Below are 21257 nucleotides of genomic sequence, written 5' to 3' on the forward strand. Positions count from 1 at the left end.
CTCCCACGCTGGCCTTGTTGGGTCTGCATCTCCTGCACTGCCCTCTTTGTAGCTGGGGCACTTCTGGACCTTGACTGGGTGTCCTGTTGTCCGGCCTGATGAGGATTCCAGATTCCCCCTAGGAGACCGAGCAGTTATTCCAGGAGAGGAGTGGGATTTCCCCACCTGCAGGCACTCCGTCTCCCTGGAGAGTCTTGACCTCTAAGCGGCCTGCCCTCACGCCCCACCTCAGGAGAACGGCAGGAAGGAAGTCCTGCCCGAAGTTGTTTTTGGTTTGTGAGGTAACCTTGGTTTGAGAAGCATGGAACATACACCTCTCCCTTTGAAGATCGGAGGCCAGAAGCTCTAGCTTCTCTGGTTTTCAGAGAAACCAGATAGGTCAGGCAGGGAAAGAAGGGACGGGTTATGGGAACTGAAACTCCTGAGAGGTTCCCGGGCTCTCCTGTACTTTTCTGGGAATGTGAGTGGTCTCCTCAGGGCGCCCTAGGTCGTAGCCCTCACTCGGTCAGCAGCCGGCTGTGGACCCTGATGGATGTGCTCAGCTCTCTGCACCCTAGTTTTTCTGCACCCGAGTTTCCACGCATTTGAAATGAAGATCATGTTGCTGCACATGGTTTATGACTTTAAAGGGCTATGGAATATATAAAAATTAAACGCGTTTTCGGGTTGTGTTTCCTAACTTAGAAGAGAATCATGTTGAAGAATTTAGCATCAGAAGAAACCTTGGTCTCAGGTAGTCTAGGCGTATCCTAGAGGAGGAGGCTGAGCGCAGGTGCCTCGAGTTCAGGTTCCCAGCAAGGTGACTGCAGAGCTGGGCCGAGGACCAGGAGGACCAGGCCGCCCAGCTTTCCGGCGTCTCCTTTCTCTTGGCCAGCCCCAGGACGTGTGTCCTCGGTGCGGAGAGCCACAGTGGGTAAATCACACCACAGAAAATCTGCCAGTCTTGTGTACTGTTGGTTTACATGGTCTGTGCTGTTGCAGGTAGGGCAACAGGGATAGTCAAGTAGGTAATTTTCAAATTGTTGAAATTTGACTTTTCAAAATATCTGTTAATCTTTTTTTTTTTTTTGCTCCAGCAAATCTGTCTTCTTAATTCTCTTGAATTTCCCTAATATTCTGTGTCCCAGAAACCTGCGTGTGTTGTGGGCAGGGTACAGTGGTTCCTGTATTGGTTGAGTGTTGGCCGTGGATAATCTACAAAGTGGATAACTCACATGCAGACAGAGCTAGTTAGTTGCACCAGTCCCTTTTTTAAGGACATGCTGGTTTGATAGCCATCTCTGTGCTGTAGGAAACTGGCTGGTGCTTGCTGCACCTGTAACTGCATCTCTGCCTTCCTTGGCTCCTGTCTGGAAACATGGTTTGCACAGATGGGGTGAATAGTTGGCTGTCAGACTGCTTCCTTCACTGTCCAGGGGAAAGGACTGCAGCCAGAGAGGGGCAGGGCTAGGGTCAGAGAGCGATGGAGCCGGCCCCATGGGAACAAGAACTTAACGCCAGCGAATGTCTGAGCACGCTTACATATGCTCCATCTTGGCTAAGATGTCCTACCCCCAGGTTGGCTGGGTCTTTTGCAGTTCTGCCCTTGAGAGGCCCCTGTGTTGACTGAAGCAGTCCCTGTCCTTCCCCTTGCTGCTGTCCTGCCATGACCTCCTGGCCACTCTTCTTTCCCCCATGCTTCTTACTGGCTGTTGCTTCCTGCATTCTCCCTCCATTAGGAAACACTTCAATAGGCCGTGAACTTGAGAGAATTGTGCAGCGAGCACCCATGTACCCAGCGACCTAGATTCTACCCTTAACATTGAACTCTACTTGCTTTCTCTGTCTTTCCTTTCGTCTGTCTCTCTACTCATTTATCAGCCTGTCTTATTTTGGAATGCATTTTATAGGAAGTGGCAGACATTAGTACCCTTTTCCCTTAAACATTTTAGCATGTATGAGCACTGGAGTTCAGTATTTGTTCATGCATTTAACTAATTATTTTGTGGTAAAATTTATATAGCAGTGAAGTGCTCAGGTTTTAAGTGTATCATTTGATGACTTTCATCCATGTAATCCAAACCTCCTTCAAGACAGAGAACAAGCATTTTTATTACCCTATAAGTTCCCTCATGCTCCTTCCCAGGCCATCACAATTCTGGTATTTTTAGCACTAGGGATTTGTTTTGCCTGTTTCACAATGTCATGTAAAAGACGATTAATCATGATGACCTCTCATGTAAAGTTCATCCACCTGGTTACCTGTATTGGTAGCTTATTCCTTTTTGTGATACTACAGTCCTCCGCTCTACCAGCTGAGCTGTCGAAGGGTGCATAGCTTATTCCTTTTTATATGGAGTAGTTTTCCATTGTATGGATGTGATACAGCTTGCTTACCCGTCCTCCTTTGGAGCGTTTCCAGTTTTTGGCTGTGAATGTTCCTGCACAAGCCTTTTTGTGGACATAATGTCTTCATTTCTCTTGGGTCAGTACCTAGGAGTGGGATTGCTGGGTCAAAGGAGGCAGTTACTTCTTGTTCTTGAAATGATGCCCTGTGTTGCTGGTCAAAGGAGGCAGTTACTTCTTGTTCTTGAAATGATGCCCTGTGTTCTGTAGTCAAGATAGTGAGTATTAGACAACCCCTTGTTGCTCATCTACATTGTTCTTTCACTCTGTCGATTCCCCCGAGAGCCTCTGCATGAGTGTTTCCGGGGTAAGGAGCTTACCACCTTACAAGCCCCTACTGTTGGGGGACGGCTCCTTGTAATTTCTGCCATGGGGAGTCACATAGCCCTCTTCTCTGTGACAGCCCTACAGAATTTTGGGACTGTTATCACATCCAGTCTCTCAACTGCTCAGAATAATTGTCCCAGTTTATTGATCCATTTGTCCTGTGACTTTGTTCCCAGACCTTTTATGCCCTGGTCATTATTTTTTGGAAGTTTAATAGTTTCCTTTTGCTTAGACATGACAGTGGATTCGTGTGATGTGAGAAGTGCCGAGTGTGGCTGGGTCTGGATGCCTGTCTTGATCTAGGTACTTTATCTGCCAGGGAGCTGAAGGTGATGCTCACTCTTGGCAGCTGCATCATGACCACATCATGGCATTGGATCAGATATTTGTAAAAAAAAAAAAATTACCACAAATCTAAGGTGATGTTAAGGTACTCCTGTAGCTTGAAGTCATTTAGAACCTTTTATAGTTAACAGCATCTTGTGTATCTTCTACTTGCCATCTTCTCATTTTATCTTTGCCACCACTTTATGAGACAGATGCTATTAAAACGAACTTAATAAAAACTGGTTTAAAACAGCATTTGTCAGCTTGGGTACTGCTGACTCTTTGGACCAGATAAGCCTGTTGTGGAAATTGTCTGGTGCTGCTTAGGAATTAGCATCCTGGTGCTCTGCCTGCCAGATCCCAGATGCAGCCCTCCCTGCCATTACAAGCTGCAGCAGTCAGAAATGTCTCCAGAAGTTTTCAGATGTCTCTTGGGGAAAGTCATGTCAGGCTGAGAACCATTCCCACAGTGTAGAACTTAGTAATTGAAAAAAATTTAAATAATGGAGCTCTTCCTGAAAGGTAACCACTGTTACTCTTTACATGTATACTTCCCTATTATGTTCATTCATTGTGCAGGCAGTCCTTGCTTTTCACAGTTCCAGTATACATGAATTTCATTTACTACAGCTTAGTTAAATAGCATCAGTCCCAAAACAGCACAGTTCCAGCCCGAGTTGTTGTGACCTGTGAGCTCTGAGTAATTGTATAGAGTACAAGCTTTGCTGCTAGCTCTTCAGTTCACAGATCCCTGTGTACCTAGCAGATGTGTGTTAGGCTCACTGACCAGTCACAGCCCTTCTTTGCGTCTGTTGGTGGAGTTCACTGCCCGTCTGTTGTTGAGTTCACATGGGCAAGTGTGCAGCTGTTGTGTTGCTTCCTTGTCTCCTAGCAATAAACTCATGTGATGTTTTACAAAAATGGATAATCAAAAGAGGAAATTGCCCAACATTGATGAAATTTCAGCAAAGAAATGAAAAATGGTAGTGCTGAAAGTGAAATTCCATAACTGAACGTAAGTGGAATTATAGAATAAACAGCTGACTGCAGAAATGTTGACATTGCCACTGTTTGAGACTCTGCGTATGCAGCCGGAGGAGTTAAGTGAAGGCAAATTCCCTGACCCAGCAATTGTGACGCAGAGGACGAAATGCCAGAGGAAGTGACACTGGGAAAAAGTTTCACATGGAAGGGACTCTTGGAGGTATTTTGCAACATTAAAAGCCCAAAGGATAAAATGTTGGAAACATTCAAATTTACAAAGAGTGTGACAATTTGTAAAGGCTTGGAAAAGATGTTTGCTCTGTCTTGTGTGTTAAACCTTGAGAAGGCAAGCCCTGTTCAGCCTGCTCTGCATGAGTTTTTACAAAGAAACAAAACACTCATTCTCAGTGTCTCTATTTTTTAGTTACAGTGTGCTAAATCAGTATTAGTTTTATACTAGTTTCTTCTTTATTCATTTATAACTGACAGTAAAAGAGTTTTTAATGTTTTGACAAAAATTTCTAAAGGTCATGGAGCAATCAGTTTTTCCCACTGATGATGAAGATTATTTTGTATGGTCATTTGTATGGTTCCATGTTACTTCCCAGGTGGCCCTAGTGCTAAGAATCCGCCTGCCAGTTCAGGAGACACCAGAGATGCAGGTTGAATCCCTGGGTCTGTAAGATCCCCTGGAGGAGGGCATGTCAACCCATTTCAATATTCTTGCCTGGAAAATTCCATAGAGGAGTCTGGCAGGCTGCAGTTCATGGGGTTGCAAAGAGTTGGACATGACTTGAGCGTACACACACACTACTAAGCAAAGGCTGTCTATATTTACAATAAAGTGGGTAAACACACACATACACACACACATCTGCCTTTTCTTTTTCAAAACATTTTGCAAAACTGGGACCAGACTGTATGTATCAATCTACAGCTTGCCTTTTTTCATGGAAGAATATTTTTTTTGGAGAAATTTTGATCTCAGTTTATCTAGATCTACCTCCTGTTTTATAATCGCCTATTATTTAATGTACCATTATGGGTATACCATAATTTATTTGACCAGTTTCTATTAGTGGGCATTTAGTTTATATCATTTTTTTTAACCTACTTGAAACATACACTAAGACACTTGACTCTTGAATAGTGTGAGGGTTCGGGGCACTGACCCCCGTGCAGTTAAAAGTCCACATATAACTTTGCAGTCGGTCCTCCGCACCTGCAGTTCTGTATCCTTGGAATCCGCCAACTGGGGATGCTGTTGTCCTGTAGTATGTATTTATTAATAAAACCCCGCATGTAAGTGGGCCTGTGCAGTTTAAACCTGTGTTGTTCAAGAATTAACTGTAATGCTAAAGTGAATCTCTCTGACAGATAACTACCACTAGCCCCATTTAATGGATGGAAACATTGGAGATTAGAAAGTAAGGGAATTCCCTGGCAGTCCAGTGGTTAGGACTCTGCACTTCATTGCTGGGGACCTAGGTTCTATCCTTGGTCAGGGAGCTCATAAAAAAAAAAGGAAGTGAGATAACTGCCTAAGGTCAGGCAGCTATTAATACTAAACTTAGAGCTGGTTTGAATTTAGGGCAGTCTAATTGTAAGGCCCTTGCTTTTAACAACGATGCTTTATAGTTTCTCTTAGAAGTAATTTTTAACAACAGTAACAGCAGTGTCATCAAGAAACAATAGTAGAGTTTAATGAATTGCCCTATGAAGTAGGGACTGTTATTATCCCTGCATTGCAATGAAAGAAACTGGAGGTGTAAGTTAGGAAACTTCCAGAATCTCACGGTTAGTTGGTGAAAGAACTGAGACTCATACAGGCAACCCGCCTTCAGAGCCTTCACTCTCACTCATCGAGTTCTGTGGATCTGACTTCAGAAAGGTCTCTCATCACGTGCTATTATTTTAGTAGATGTTTTTTGAGCCCCTACATATGACATTTTCAGGGAGTTACTTTGGCCCGTATTTTCACTTACTGTGATCTTTAAAACAATCTGTTACCTAGCACGTGCCCAATATTTGAGTCACCTGCAAGTTTGATGAACTTCCTGTCTCCTATGTCTTTAGCCAGCGTATTGGTAAAATTGTAGGCAAAGCCAAGGATGGCATTCTGTGGTTTGTCACTGGAGGTGTTCTCTGGGTTTAGTCAACAAGCAAGTATTTATTGAGTACGTCCATGAATCCATGTATTAGGCCCAGGATTAGGAATCAAAAAGTGAACAAAACATGGTCCTAGTCTCCAAAAGGCACCTGGTCTGTATAGCAGAAGGAGGACCAGTCTTATAAATAGCAGCAGTGTGTGTGTTGAAGTAGGAACTTAACAAGAATCTTGTGGGAGCAGAGAGAAAAGAGGGGCTGACTGTGCCTGGAAGTCACTAGCGAGGCTTCACAGAGGAGGTGACACTGCAGTGGTGCTGGAAGGATGCGAAGATGTGGCATCCTGACAAGGCGTGGCGTGTTTGAGGACAGTGGGGTTCAGCGTAGCTTACGTAGGATGAAGGCAGAGGTATTATGGGCAGGAGCTAGGAAGGACCAAGCTAAGGAACTGGGATTTTATCCTCTTAGCCAGTGGTGATGTTTAAGGAAGAACATGTGTCTTCTCAGGTTTGCCTCTTAGAGGTTGATGTGGGATGTGTTGGAGAGCAGACTAAGTCTAGAAGCTAGTTAGAAAGCATGGAAGGGCAGAGGGGCCCAAGCAAGTGGCAGGCAGACTGGAAAAGAGAAGATTGGGGAGATCTTTGCGTAGACAGAGGTGGATTGGCTCTGCTGGGGGCGGGTGGAGAGATGCTGCAGATGACTGAGTCAAGATTGATATTCGGGAGCCTGGCTACATGTGAATGCATTGTCATTTACCGAGACCGGGCAACAAGTCAGAGTGAGTGCCAAGTTCAGTTTGGTGCATGTTCAGCTTGTCCCCAGTGGCTCAGCAGTAAAGAATCTGCCTGCTAAAGCGGGAAGGACGGGTTCGATCCTTGGGTCAGGAAGATCCCCTGGAGGAGGAAATGGCAACCCACTCCAGAGGAGCCTGGAGGGCTATAGTCCATGGGGTCGCAGAGTCGGACACGACTTAGCGACTGAACAACAACACTTAGCCTGTCCTAGATCCATTAAATAACACTTTAGTGTTGGTCATTGACAACAATCACAAATAAACTCAAAGTATTCTGTCATCTCACTGCCTCTTTCTTTATCATCCCAAAGTTCTGGAAGGAGACTTTGTCTGCGTCCTTTGTAGAAGCCCAGGGCCCATGCATTAGTATCTGTTGTTTGTTTGGCCTGTAACTTAGTGAGCCTGCTGGGAAAGGTAACGTGATGAGTGTGCCGTGACGTCTCCGGGAGCTAGCCCGGGTTGTGACGGCCTAGTTCACCACCTGCTCTAGAGCTTTGCCAGAGACAGATGTGAAGTCATATGGTCCTTATTAGCAATTCTGTGTGCATATTGTTTCTTTCTCCTTGACTCTGTTTCCTTCACCAGACTGAACTCCTTGACCCCCCCCCCCCGGTGCAGGGCGGGCACTGGGGGAATGCCAGCTGCCAAAAAGCCGGGCACTGCGCGTTTTCCCCACGGCCCCTCGGTGATTGCCACTGGTGGTTTGGGCATCGCGCCTGCAGGCTCCTTCTGATTGTGGGGGGTGATTCTTCTGAGATTGGGACGTGTCTTTTAGCTCAGTCATCTTTGGGTGCTTATAAGTTGGTTCTTGGGCGAGGTTGGATTTGAGGTTTGCCTTAAATATGGTCCAGTTTGAAGAGCTTTCTCCTTGACAGAAAAGAGGGGGCACAGCCGCTATCACCTGGGTAGATGAGAGCCTCTGTCCCTCCCCACGAGGGGCTCACTTCCTCCCTGGTTCTTCCAGCTTTGTCTGTAGGTTTAAGACTTATTTCAAGTAGCTCTTGCATTTTCATCAGTTCTGCTCATCTGTTCTTTGAGCTCATCTCACTCTCGTTGGGACTGTCCTGGGTTCGGGCAGTTGCTCGTGTCTTTGGACACCTCCTCAGCCCCCTGTGCTGTGACCTTGCCTTTGGCAGCTGGGGATTATCATGCCTTAGATGCTCAGAATCCACTTGTTGGAGACCAGGACTCGTCTTTCCAACTGAATTCCCTTTTGGGATCTCTGCTTATACTGTTCCTTTGTCTCAACTTCTAAACATTGATTTTTCAGGAAGTCTAGACTAAACAATTGTTTCTGTCTCCAGGCTTTTTGTTCCCTCCTTTGAACTCCAGACTGATGAGGTTATCCCCCAATGTGGTATTCTTGTTGTTGTTATTTTGTTGTTATTGTTTTTGCTAATTGAGGTTTTTTTTGTTTTGTTTTGTTTTGTTTTTAAATGTAATTTAGTAGCCTTTGCTTTCTGGTTAGAATCGAGTTCTGGGTAACAGTTCCTTTCTTGCATCTTCAGCTGTGTGAGAAGTGAACTCCTAATGAGGTAAGATAGGAATGTGTCAGGGAACCCTGCTCTTGGCAGAAAAGGACTTCATCTCTCTCTCAGATGTCCAGGTACTCGTGGTGGGTGGCTGGAGCTCTGTCTTGCGTCTGTCCATTTTCATCAGCTGTGTAGCGAAGAGCAGTTCACATCTCTTACCGCGTCGTGCCCCACATGTTACCACAGTGCCCACTTCTTGTTCTTTTTTGTTCTGCCTTCACCCAGCTGTCTCACAAGACCCTTCTCTTCTACTTTCTCTCTCAACTCCCTCCACGTCTCCCCAGATCTGTTGGTTAGGGCACACATTCCTTGAATCTCATTCCGCTGAACTAGCACGATGAAGATGAGCGGCATTTATCGCTTCCAACTCAAGGTTTATATTTGCTTTCTAAGCTGTGTAGGGTCAGACGGATGGGGATCATGTGTGGACCAGAAGTGGTGTTCACGACCTCCTCTTGTCTTATTTTCTCTTGATGGTTTGCCCATCTCTGGATTTCGTAAAATCATACCTACATACTACAAAGAACAGGGCGTTTCTCTCCCCGCCACTCGGACTTTAGCTTACAGCAGACTTGAATAGTCCCGTGTGTTGCCTCCCTGCCCCATCCACCTGTGTCCGGGGAAGCATGCCGTGCCTCGTGCAGGAAGCCTCAGCCTGTGCTCCGTCCGGACCCGCGATCCCTGTTTGGTCGGTGCGTGAGTGTTGCAGCTCCTTGGCATCGAGCTCTGTGCTGGGCCTGGGGGACGCAGAGGTGACTGGTGCCGACCCCAGACGAGCTGGGAGGGGAGGCCTTTGGGAGGAAGGAGACAGGGGAACAGGCGCCAGTGTCCGCAGCCCAGGGTTTGTTGTCAAAGCCTCAAGTGTCGGGAACACTGGGACCTGGAGGTTAGGCTCTGAATGGGGTTGCATTCTGGCTGTCGTCACTGGCTGTGTGACCTGGGGCAAGTTGCCTTACCTGCCCGGTCGTCACACCTGTAAATGTAATCAGCAATTGACTGTTTCCAAAGGCCTGTGCGGAGAAGGCAATGGCACCCCACTCCAGTACTCTTGCCTGGAAAACCCCATGGACGGAGGAGCCTGGTAGGCTGCAGCCCATGGGGTGGCTAAGAGTCTGACAAGACTGACTGAGCGACTTCACTTTCACTTTTCACCTTCCTGCATTGGAGAAGGAGATGGCAACCCACTCCAGTGTTCTTGCTTGGAGAATCCCAGGGACGGGGGAGCCTGGTGGGCTGCCGTCTATGGGGTCACACACAGTCGGACACGACTGAAGTGACTTAGCAGCAGCAGCAGCAGCAGAGGCCTGTGAGGAGGCTTAAATACAGCGTATTTTCTGTATATAGAGTACACCTGATGCCTGGTTGGTGTGGTGCATGTGAAGATTCATCTTTCTCTTTCTGTCTGCTGGAAGAAACAGAACTCTGTGTCCCGTGACTTTTCTGTTCCTTCCCAAGATTCCCTCGTGGTTGACGTCCACGCTGCGTGCAGGACTTTTTTCCAGATGAGTCAGAAGTGGTCAGCAGTGGTGGTCTGGGGCCTCGGCCTGCTATTTATCATATTCGGGTTATTGTTGTTGTTCTCCAGTCGCTAAGTCAGGTTCGACTCTTTGCGACCCTATGGACTGTAGCCCACCAGGCTCCTCTGTTCATGGGCTTGTCCAGGCAAGAATACTGCAGTGGTTTGCCATTTCCTCTTCCAGGGATTGAACCCATGTCTCCTGTACTGGCAAGCGGACTCTTCACCGCTGAGCCACCAGGAGGGCCATATTCGGGTTATGTGCTCTCCAAGAGGACGGCAAGTCTCATTACCTGGGCTCCCGTCTGTGTACCCTCATACTCTGCGTACCAGCAGGGCTCCCCCCGCCGGCTGTGGTCCATGAGGGCTCCCCATCTCCGCTCCTCTGCTCTAACAAGAGGGTGGACTTGCTTCTGGGGGACTCAGGCTGGTGGTCCAATGTAGGACCAAAGCATACGGCACCTGTTGAGAGTGCCTAGACTTAATTTTTAAGAACTACATGTGGATGATAGAGATCCAAACAATACAGAAAAATATAAAATGAAAAGGGGGGAAGATGGAAAAATATAAGCTTCTCTCTAGTAACCTGTTCCTTTTGGTCAGCACTGTGGATGTTTGTGGGGGAGGTAATTTAGCCTCCAGAAAGGTGTTAAACATCCACGGGTCTGTATCTCGTCTCCCTCTGCCTTAATCAAAACAACCACCCACCGTGGTATATTTTACATTCTGTTTAGTACTTTTTTTATTTTTGGAAATTTAAAAACCGCAAAAAAGAAAATGTTGCCTGTGGCACCACCATGTATGCTTATGGCTTGCGGGCCATCGGTGGCGGGCACGGCATCCACCCTGCTCAGGACGGCTCCTCTGCCCGCCACTGATGGACCTTTCGGTGTGGTTGCTGCTTGTGTTTGTGAACATACGTTAAAAGTCACCTAAGCAATGTGAATTCAGCTCCATTAGAAAAAATAGACCATAAATGAAAACACAGGATCCTCCCTTTCTCCTCTGCTTTCCGGCTCATTAACGCCCGGTCCCCTCCCAGCGGTGAACGCGGCCCTGCCATCCCTGCAGCAGGCTGTGCCCGCCTCGGTCCTGTGTGCTACCTCTCTGATCAGTTCCTTAGTGGTAGACGTTTAAGTTATGACCAATTTTTTTGCCATTAAGATGCTTTGGGAACATATTTGTTGATTGATTTCCTAGCTAAGTAGTTACTGGGCCTAAGGTTTGAACATTATGATTTTGATAGACATAGCCAAAAATATACTGGTTTATATCCCTGTTGTGTGTACGAGAGAGTGCCTTTTCCTCAAGAATCTTTGCACATGCTCAGGAGTTTGTTTTTTTTGGTTGGATGGCTTGCAGGGTTTTAGTTCCCTGACCAGCCATGGATCCTACGCCCTCCGCAGTGGAAGCTCAGAGTCCTAACCACTGGATTGCCAGAGAATTCCTCCTTTTGTTTTGTTATTGGTCAAACATTAAAAAAAGAAAATTTGCCATTCTGGTGAAATTATTGTTATATTTTATAAACATTTCTCTTTTAATGAGTTGCAGCAACCTTCTTTCGTTTGATATTCTCTTCTTTTGAGCTGTCTATTCTTTGGCCAGTTTTATGTTGGATTGTTAATCTTTTACAATTGATTTGCAGAGTTAAGTTAACCTTTGGCTAGCACATGTTGCAAATATTTTTTAAAATGTGTCATTTATAAGCATAACTTGTAAGCCTTTTGCCTTTTGATTGGAGGCTGGTTCTTTCTGTCTGCCCAGGAAGGCGAGAGCGAGGCTGAGGCTGAACCGCAGGGAAGGTCACGTCCTCCCGGGCAGAGTGGCTCGGGGCTGTGAAGCCTTTGGGTCCTGGGTTCCCCGCCGTAAGTTTTAGCTTTGCTTTGGGTTGGGATATTCCGCTATTACATTAATGAAAATCAGTAAACAATATAGAAAATCACTTTTACCTCCCAACCAAATGTTTGGGAATATGTGTGCCAACATGTAGGACCCTGATGGTGTCCTTCCATGTGCCTTTTATTTCAGTGACTTTCTCGCCTTCAAAGATTGAAAAAAAATGTGCTGTTCGATTTCTGTTTTGATCAGTTCCTAGGGGAGGTCCATCAGTTTCTCCTCTCTGAGCTGGGCAGAGGTTCTAGACGGGGATCCTTCTCTTTCTGCCTCTGTGGATGTAGCGGAAGACCATCATTTCACCCAAGACTTGTCCATGTCTGCTGTCTCCTGTCCTGAGCTGAGCTGAGTGAAGAGAGACTAGAGACACCTCTGCAGCCTTTCATCTCTCTCAAATCTGGGGAAAAGAGGTTCCTGGTCAGCAGCACTGCTGCTTCTGTGACAGCACATGACTTATGTCCTTTATAGCACAAATCATGATGTGTAATTTTAAAAAAATAAAACATTTGTTCGTCACGTGCTTCCTGCACTAGGTGTAAGCCCCGTGGGGTGCAGGCTCGCACTGTCGTGTTCTCCGTTGTGTCCAGCAGCTTCCACGCGGCACGTGACGCATGCCGGGCGTTCCACGTGCGCCCGGTGACAACCGCCGGGGGAGAGGCGGTCAGGGGATGCAAGGGCCGTGTGTCTCCCGCCCCCGTGATGGCCGCAGACCCAGGGAGGGGGACCCCGCTCTTCAGGGAGATCGCACGTGGTACCAGGACAGCGTGCAGCCTTGTGACTCCGCAGGCCTCCTTGTTCGCCGTCCAGGGCTGTGGGGGCCGTTCCCCCGGTTTCAGGCTGAATGAGAGGAGCGGTCCCGTGATCTTTCAGCCGGACACGAATGCCCCGCTCCCAGCTGGGGCACTGGGGAGGCGAGGGGGTGCCGGGTGCCCTGGAGCGGGTAGAGCGTGGTCGGGTGGCTCGCACTGCAGGCCTGCTGTCTCCTCTCCGCGGGAGCCTGCGCGGCAGCGGGTGCCTGCCGAGCACAAGCCACTGCCTTGCTTACGACTCCAGAGCGCAGCCCCTGTCAGAGCCGCCTGGGCGCCCACAGCCGCTGTTCCCCGGCCACCGGGCCCCAGGGGTTTGAGGGACAGCCTCCAAGTCAAATGCAGAGAACTCAGCTTCTCTGGCTCCTTAAAAAGTATACATGCTAATTATGAGTCACTTAGAGAATAAAGATACAGTGAAGAAAATTAAGGCACCTGTTGTCATATCTTTCAGATACATCGTTACTAACGTTTTACTGAGTGTGACTGCCTTTCCATGTATATGTGTGTATATACACACATATGCATGCTAATTTATACATTTGGTTATGTACACATACAAATATAAATAAATATACATATGTATACATATGCAAATATACATATAAGACTGCACTTAAAAAAGTTTTTTTAGAGGATCATTTTAAGGCTTTTAGTTGGAGGAGCACCGCCCTACAGTGTCGTGTTGATTTCTGTGTACAGCACACTGAGTCAGCTGTAAGCGCACAGGTGCCCCTCCCTCTGAGCGCCCCCCCCAGCTCACTGTGGGGGCCTAGGCTGGGCGCCCTGTGCTGCAGCCCCCACCGGCTCTGACCTCACGTGGAGCCCAGGCTGGGCGCCCTGTGCTGCAGCCCCCACCGGCTCTGACCCACACGCGGAGCCCAGGCTGGGCGCCCTGTGCTGCAGCCCCCCACCGGCTCTGACCCACATGCGGAGCCCAGGCTGGGCGCCCTGTGCTGCAGCCCCCCACCGGCTCTGACCCACACGCGGAGCCCAGGCTGGGCGCCCTGTGCTGCAGCCCCCCACCGGCTCTGACCCACACGTGGAGCCCAGGCTGGGCGCCCTGTGCTGCAGCCCCCCACCGGCTCTGTCCCTCATGCGGAGCCCAGGCTGGGCGCCCTATGCTGCAGCCCCCCACCGGCCGTGAACCTCCACCCGTCCCGCCTTCCCCTTCCTGCCGTGGCCACAGGTCCACTCTCACGTCTGCGACTCCGTTCCTGTCCTGCAGGGTTCATCGGTATCGTTTTTCTGGATCTCATATATATGGTTTACTAGGTGATATTTGTTGTTCTTTTTCTGACTTAACTTCACTCTGTATAACAGGCTGTAGGTTCACCCATCTCGTCGTTGCTTTTTTCACTGACTATCAGACTTAAGGAAACTTCAGATGGAGATGTGTGCTGCAAAAGAAAAAATAAAGTGCTACTGTTGGTAGTGTCAAGGTGACTAAAACTCTTAGAGACCCATTTCCCCTTAAATATTCTTCTGAAACATTATTTTAATGATTGAAGATCATGTAGATAAACTCCTGAAAAAGCATCTCTGTTGCGTGTTGCTGGGCATTCAGTTTGTTACTCATTTCTGGTTAAAGTAAGCAACTCTTAAGAATATATATAGTGTTAAAGCTCCTATGATTAGTGCCATAGGGTAAGATTCTTGAATTCTGGGATTTCGGGGTTAAAGAGTTGCTTTGTGCTTTCAGGCTTGTGTAGTTTTCAGCCCCTGATGGTGGCTGTTGGTATCATGGATACTCTTGGGCAGATGTTTTGCTTACCCTTCCTCAGGGTGGTGGGAAAGGGCCTCTGGGCGCATTGAGAGTGGGGCTCAGAATCCAGCGCTGCTGGGAGCAGCCAGCTCAGAGACTGCGACCTGGAGCTTTTTCTCTCTGCTCGCGTGTTTTCTCACTCAGAGAACAGGATGCGTCCTTGTGGGGCGGGTGTGTGGGCTTCTGCTGACTCGGGGGGCTCCCCTTTCCCGGCTCCTCCGAGGCTGCTGCTTGCTTGCCGCCAGCTCTGTGCTCAGGCGCTTGCTGGGACTCGGCCTATGGCAGCAGTCTTCCTCCCCAAGTCCTCCCCTTTTCTTCTGGCCTGCTGAGCGCCCAGGTAGCCTCCTTCCGTGTGGGTGAGCCTGCCCACGGCAGAGGTGCCGCCCTTCTGCTGGAAGGGCAGAGAAGGTCTTACTCACCAGGGCGCCCCACATGTGGGCACCCCATTCTGTGCCTGAGTCAGGCTTTTTCATCCCTCCCTCTGGGCACTCAAATCAGTTGTGGGGAGGATGGACGGCTTCCTTCTCTCTGGACATGTGCACCCTGTCCCCAGCTGTCTAGGTGGTGGGAAGGGAGACGGCGACCCGGGGCTAACATGCCAAAGCCCACTTCTCTCCGGTGTTCTGGGTGCCACTCTACCCAGCGCCTGGAGCCGTAAATAGCACCTTAAATGAGACACATGTGGGCGGGGTCCCCGCTGCCCATCCCAGGGGGACTCGTGGAGAGGTTTGGGGCAGAGCAATAATAGCAGCACTATGCAGTGCTTACTCTGCCAAGCACCAATCTTGGTACAATAATTCACGTAATGTACACCTGTTAATTCACTTAGTATAGGTGGGTATTGTTATTATCCTATTTAGTAGATAAGCCTGGACAGCATGTTAAAAAGCAGAGACATTACTTGGCTGACAAAGGTCCGTCTGGTTAAGGCTATGGTTTTTCCAGTGGTTATGTATGGATGTGAGCGTTGGACTATAAAGAAAGCTGAGTGCCAAAGAGTTGATGCTTTTGAACTGTGGTGTTGAAGACTCTTGAGAGTCCCTTGGACTGCAAGGGGAATCCAACCAGTCCACCCTAAAGGAGATCTGTCCTGAGTTTTGATTGGAAGGACTAATGCTGAAGCTGAAACTCCAATACTTTGGCCACCTGATGCGAAGAGCCTGACTCATTGGAAAAGACCCTGATGCTGGGAAAGATTGAAGGCTGGAGGAGAAGGGGGCGACAGAGGATGAGACGGCTGGATGGCATCACTGACTTGATGGACATGAGTTTGGGTAGGCTCCAGGAGTTGCTGATGGACAGGGAGGCCTGGCCTGCCGCAGCTCATGGGGTCGAAAAGTGTCGGACACGACTGAGCGACTGAACTGAGCTAGTAGATAAGGAACCTGAGGCATGGTTTGCGCGGTTGGTAACTGGTGGAGCCTGTGCGGGAGTGTCCGCAGGCACCCGGGGCTCGTCCTTGCTGTCTTCCTCTGCTCGGCCTTGCTGGTGAGCCGCGCTCAGACCCCGGCCTCTGCTGCTTTCTGCTTCTCTGGCTCATCTAGGCTTAGGATACTGACTACCCCGCATTGTCATGCGGTCCCACGGTGGAAGATTTATTTGGTGGGGGATGTAAGGCAGACTGTCCTTTTTGCCTCCAGAGTCCAGCAAGGACAGAGGCATGGAACAGTTTTGTTTTGGACTAAAGCTTTTTGAGTTGGAGCATAGTTGGGTTACAGTGTGGTGGTAGTGTCAGGCGCACAGCAGAGGGACTCAGCTCTGGGTGTGTGCATATTCACTCCTTTGTGGATTCTTCTCTCATGTTGTTTATCCCAGAATATTGAGTAGAGTTCCCTGTGCTATGCAGGGGGTTCTTGTTGATTATCTACTTTATATATAGCAGTGTATATTTGCTGATCCCAAATTCCTAATTTATCCCTCCCCTTCCCCTTTTCCCATTGGTAATCATAAATTTGTTTTCTGTCTGTGAGTCTTCTTCTCTTTTGTAAATAAGTTCATTTGTATCATTTTTTTTAGATTCTACATATAAATGATCATATGATATCTGTCTTTGCTTTACTTAGTGTGATAATCTCTCTGCCCATCCATGTTGCTACAAATGGCACTCTTTCATCCTTTTCATGGCTGAGTAATATTCCATTTATTTATGTACCACATCTTCCCTGTCTTGGCTGTTGTAAGTAGTGCCGCTCTGAACCCTGGGATGCATGTGTCTTTTGAACTGTGGTTTTCCTGGACAGACACCCAGACAGGGGATCGCTGGGTTGTGTGGTAATTGGCCGGCATTTGGGAGAGGCTCCCCCCAGGCTGGCCCTTGGCAGTGCTGGGCTGGCCTTTGGCTCCTGGCACACCTATAGGCAGGTGGCCTTGCCTGTTGCATTGCGGTTTAGCACATGTGACAGTTAACCCTCTTCACCAGGGAAGGGGATTTCAGAGGCAAACTCTAGGGGGCTGAAGCAAGTCACAGTATCCACTGCAGGCTTAGCATGGGCTTAAAATACTTTAGAATCCCCTCAGGCATTCCTTGTCTTGGGGCCTCTGGCTTTTTGGTGGGAATACCCTTGCTTCCCTCAGCTCTGGACCCTCGGGGCTGCGGTCCTGGGCCTTTGGCCCCTCCTGTCCTTGTCCAGGCCAAAGGTGGAAGCCTTCCCGTGTGACTCTCTTGGCTCCTGGTCGAGCCTGTTGCGTTCCTCTGCTGGTGGCCCCTGGCAGTGCGCCAGAATCCTGTTTTCTCTCCCCGACGCTCCTGGGGCCAGAGCTCAGCACCTCCCCTGTGGGTCTTTACTTAGCCCAGCCCTCCAGATTAGCACATTCCTGCCTGCCTCTCGGCGGCCTCGTGCCCCACAGCTGTCCACACAGCCTCTTTGGCTCTTCACGGCTCTGCCCCGTGACATCAGCCAGCCTGGAAGCCTGACCAGGTCGCAGGTCTGTCTTTCACTGTGGGCTGATTTTTATATCCATTCAAGGATGTCTGATACATCCCTGGCTGTCAGTTACTGGTGTTCATGGGGATTCTTAGGCTGTTTCTCTTAGAATTTGAAAGCACTGCTCTGTCCAGTTCTCTTGTTTTGACCAGCTGAGGAGTGCAGAACTGGGATGCAGATTGTGTGATTCCCAGAGCCAGGTTTGTTGTCCTGCATCAGTCCAGGTCCTCTGCCAGATAAGGGATGAATTGTGTGCACATCTGAAGGCGGAATGTGAACCCAGGCTTCCTGGCCACATACGCAGATGTGCTAAGGTAGAGAGCAGGCAGAACCTGCAGTGTGTGCTCCGAGTTCAGGAGGGGCTGAGGGGTGTGCACGTGGGTTTGGGCCTCGGTGGGTGCTCACTTGGAGAAGGAAATGGCAACCCACTCCAGTGTTCTTGCCTAGAAAGTGGATGGAGGAGCCTGGTGGGCTGCCGTCCATGGGGTCGCACAGAGTTGGACATGACTGAAGTGACTTAGCAGCAGCAGCAGTGTGCTCACTTATTAGCACAGCTGTGGAAAGTTTGAGCAGAGCTGGTTTCTAGGCGGTGGTCACGGGGCTGCAGACACAAACCCAGCCTACGGTCTTGCTGGTGACTTGTAACATCCGGGTTTGTCGGTTATATCGGGGTGTTCCAGCCTCACTAAGAGGTGACGGAGAGGGCCCCTGTGCTGTGACAGTTATGCTGATGGTCTGCAGAGGTGAGCGCCTTTCTGATAACAAAGCGTGCTCAGAGGTCATTAGGAGCTTGCAGTGGCTCTGTGAAGGAGGGGGGCAGATATTCTAACCCCTGACTTGTAGATCTGGAGCAGGCTCAAAAGGTGACGGTCTCTCCAAGGCTGTGCAACCGGAAATTGACAGATTTCGGACCCTATCTGCAGGACCCAAGTCTCTCCTATCTGCAGATCCTTGACCTCCTGTTGCCTCCGAGTGAATGTGACAGCTTGGGCTTCAGCACTGTGTGCCTGTAGAGGGCGATAGAGGTCTTTCTTTTTAGGCTGTTCCGAGAACTTTTCTCTTGAACTCTTTGAACCTAGCAGTCTCACAGCAGGTTATCTCACTGGGTTATCAGCATTTTCTACGTGGCGACCTCCCCGCAGGCCCCCTCCCCCAGTTTGAGTTCTTTCAGGCGTTGTTCAGTTGTGTCTGACTCTTTGCGACCCTGTGGACTGCAGCCCATCAGGCTTCCCTGTCCTTCACCATCTCGCAGAAGTTGGTCAAACTCATGTCCAGTGATGCCATCCAACCGTCTCTTTCAGACTGACTCTTCTTTTTGGTTTTGACATCTAGCACGATGTGTGGTCCATAGTAGGAGCTCTATAACTGCTTGTTGAATTGAAATACTTGCAAATGAGATCGGCCAGCGTCTCTTCCTGCTTTTCATAGTGTGTGGGAGGGGAAAAGAACCTTTTTGAATGAATGAAGTTGAAGGGAGCAAAACTCAGGATCTGTGGTGTGCCTAGACGGCCACCAGGTGGCACTATGACCCCACGGTGACTGCTCCCTAGGAGAGCGAGTTATCTGGGCACCTGTCGGGGGTTGGGTCTGTGAAACCAGTTTGCATTTGGTGATCTGAGACTAACAAGTCTTGGCTCCCACCTCTCCTCTAAAAGTTGCATGGTATTGTGGAAAAGGTTTAGGCTTCAGAATCCTCGTGGCCTGGATTCCAACCCTGGCTTTCCCCAGGAAATGAGCCTGGGACACAGGCTTCTCTGAGCCTGTAAAATGGTCAGCTGTTGCAGTTAGGCAGAGCGCAGCATATCATAGACCACAGCATAACTGTTAGTTTTATTGTTGGAAGTACCTGGTTTGCTCTTCTCTTCCTGTGTAATCTGGCCCCTTCCTGGCCATCTGATCCTCCTCACACAGACTCGTGTGCTTCCCAGCAGGGACCGTAGTGCTCCGCTGTATCACCCCCACCTCGAGGGGCCCCTTGGGCGGCTGCCCTGGCGCCGGGAGCCACGCGCGGGGACGTGGTGCCCTCTGAGCGCCGGTCTTCTGCAGTGCCACCTGACCAGTGTCGGGTCTTACTGAAGGGCTTGGGATTAATGAGACCGGCTTAGACTAGTCAAGTCTCGGCCTTCGAGGCAGGTCAGGGAGCTGGGCTCCTTTAATACCTTGGCCAACTGGTCCCCTAAAGAAGAGGGGACAGGAATGGGGCTCACATAAGTGACTTGCTCCAGGTTGGGGATCTGTTAAGAACCAGGAGTTAGATCACACCGGCTGGCTCCCGAGGCTGTCTGCTGTTGAGAGGATATGGCTGTGGATTTGGTGTGCTGGCTTTAGGGATCTTAGAGCTTCCTTCCCTAACAGATCTGGAGGCTCCCCTCTCTAGGCCCCTTTCCACGGTTGTCTGGATTTTCCTGTCTGTCTTCCTACCCAGGTGTCCTGTACCCTCTGCCTCCTAGTGCTCAGCCCTGCCCGCCTTTTGGAATAGACTTCTCGCCCTTAGCTGGGGAGAGGCCCAATAGTCTTTCCCTGCATGGTCAAGGGTGGTCTCTGGTCGGCTGTGGAGACCTCACAAGGGGTCATCCTGTCGTTTCTTTTAGAACAGATAAGAGAGCTGCAGAGCCCCAAGTCAGGCTTGGGAGGGGTTGTGGGGCCGTGACAAGAGGATTGGTGCTGGGCCAGGGCCGGGGGGCGGGGCAGGGGGGTGGGTGGATAGCTGCCGGTGGGGGCTGGCGGGCACACGGGCCGGGCCAGGGGGGTCCAGGCGGGGCAGCCCCCGCGCTCCCTCAGGAGGTCTGGCTTGCAGATGCTGCAGGACTGCCCCAAGGCCCGCCGCGAGGTGGAGCTACACTGGCGCGCCTCGCAGTGCCCACACATCGTGCGCATCGTGGACGTCTACGAGAACTTGTACGCGGGGCGGAAGTGCCTGCTGATCGTCATGGAGTGGTGAGCAGCCTTCCGCTCTGGTTCCCGGCCCAGCCTGACCCTGCTCCCCGCCCGCGCCCCTTTCCTCCTGAGGACCGCCGGGTGGGGGCGCTGAAACTCAAAACGCAAGCGCCTCATTCCTCTTGGGGGGGGCAGTGGCAAGCACGCTAGTGCGATGTCATGGTCCCCGTCTCACTGTGGCCTTGTTTCAGTTTGGACGGCGGAGAACTGTTCAGTCGAATCCAGGACCGAGGAGACCAGGCCTTCACGGAACGAGGTAGAAAGGGTCTGTCGCGGGCCCGGCTGGGTGGCAGGGCAGCAGGGCTCCAGGGGCCTGCTCTGGGGAGGTGCTCAGGCCCGCCTCCCCGCCTGCTGCTGGGCTCTGCCTGCTCCTGCGCCTCGCCTTCTGGGGCGGGTGGGGGCGTCGGGGGCCTTAGGCTTCCCCGGGGGGCTCTGGTGTCGGCTTTTCAAACCTAAGGACACGTCTTGTGACTTGGCTCTGTCTCCCGGCTCCCGTCTCCTCTGCAGAGGCCTCAGAGATCATGAAGAGCATCGGCGAGGCCATCCAGTATTTGCACTCGATCAACATTGCCCATCGGGATGTCAAGGTACCCTCTATTTATACTGCAACCCCCAACCCAGTGGGCCTGGAGGCCGTGGGGGTCAGGGTCCCCAGGGTCATCCTGCGTTCCCGCGGCCTGGGTCCTGGGGGAGGGTGGGCAGAGAGCCACTCTCTGCCCCGCAGGCCATGCCCTCTCTGGGCAAACCCCCCTCCCGGCCGGGAAGCCTTCTGAGGCCGTGCTCCTCAGTCACCCCCACAGCCCCTCCTCCGGTCTGTGTCCCTGTGGTGCTCACCCTGTCTCTGCGTCAGTGTCTCACTCCCATGCCCACTGTGAGCCCTCAGGAGGCGGGGGCTGGGGGTCCCGATGGCGTGCTGATGGGACAGGAGGGGCCGGACAGACGGTTGCTGAAAGAGGAAAGGA

At 50.3% G+C, this 21257-nt stretch overlaps 1 protein-coding gene across 1 annotated transcript in view; it reads left to right on the forward strand.

Moving 5' to 3' along the window:
* Positions 1 to 21257, forward strand: part of MAPKAPK2 (MAPK activated protein kinase 2) — a 46557-nt gene that overhangs the window by 21196 nt on the left and 4104 nt on the right. Inside the window, exons 2-4 of the mRNA XM_065938290.1 lie at positions 20156 to 20295; positions 20487 to 20551; positions 20803 to 20882. Coding sequence (XP_065794362.1) covers positions 20156 to 20295; positions 20487 to 20551; positions 20803 to 20882 — 285 coding nt within the window. The remainder of the gene's footprint in view (positions 1 to 20155; positions 20296 to 20486; positions 20552 to 20802; positions 20883 to 21257) is intronic.

The sequence above is a fragment of the Muntiacus reevesi genome, chromosome 5 (assembly GCF_963930625.1).
Source record: "Muntiacus reevesi chromosome 5, mMunRee1.1, whole genome shotgun sequence".
Classification (NCBI taxonomy): domain Eukaryota; kingdom Metazoa; phylum Chordata; class Mammalia; order Artiodactyla; family Cervidae; genus Muntiacus; species Muntiacus reevesi.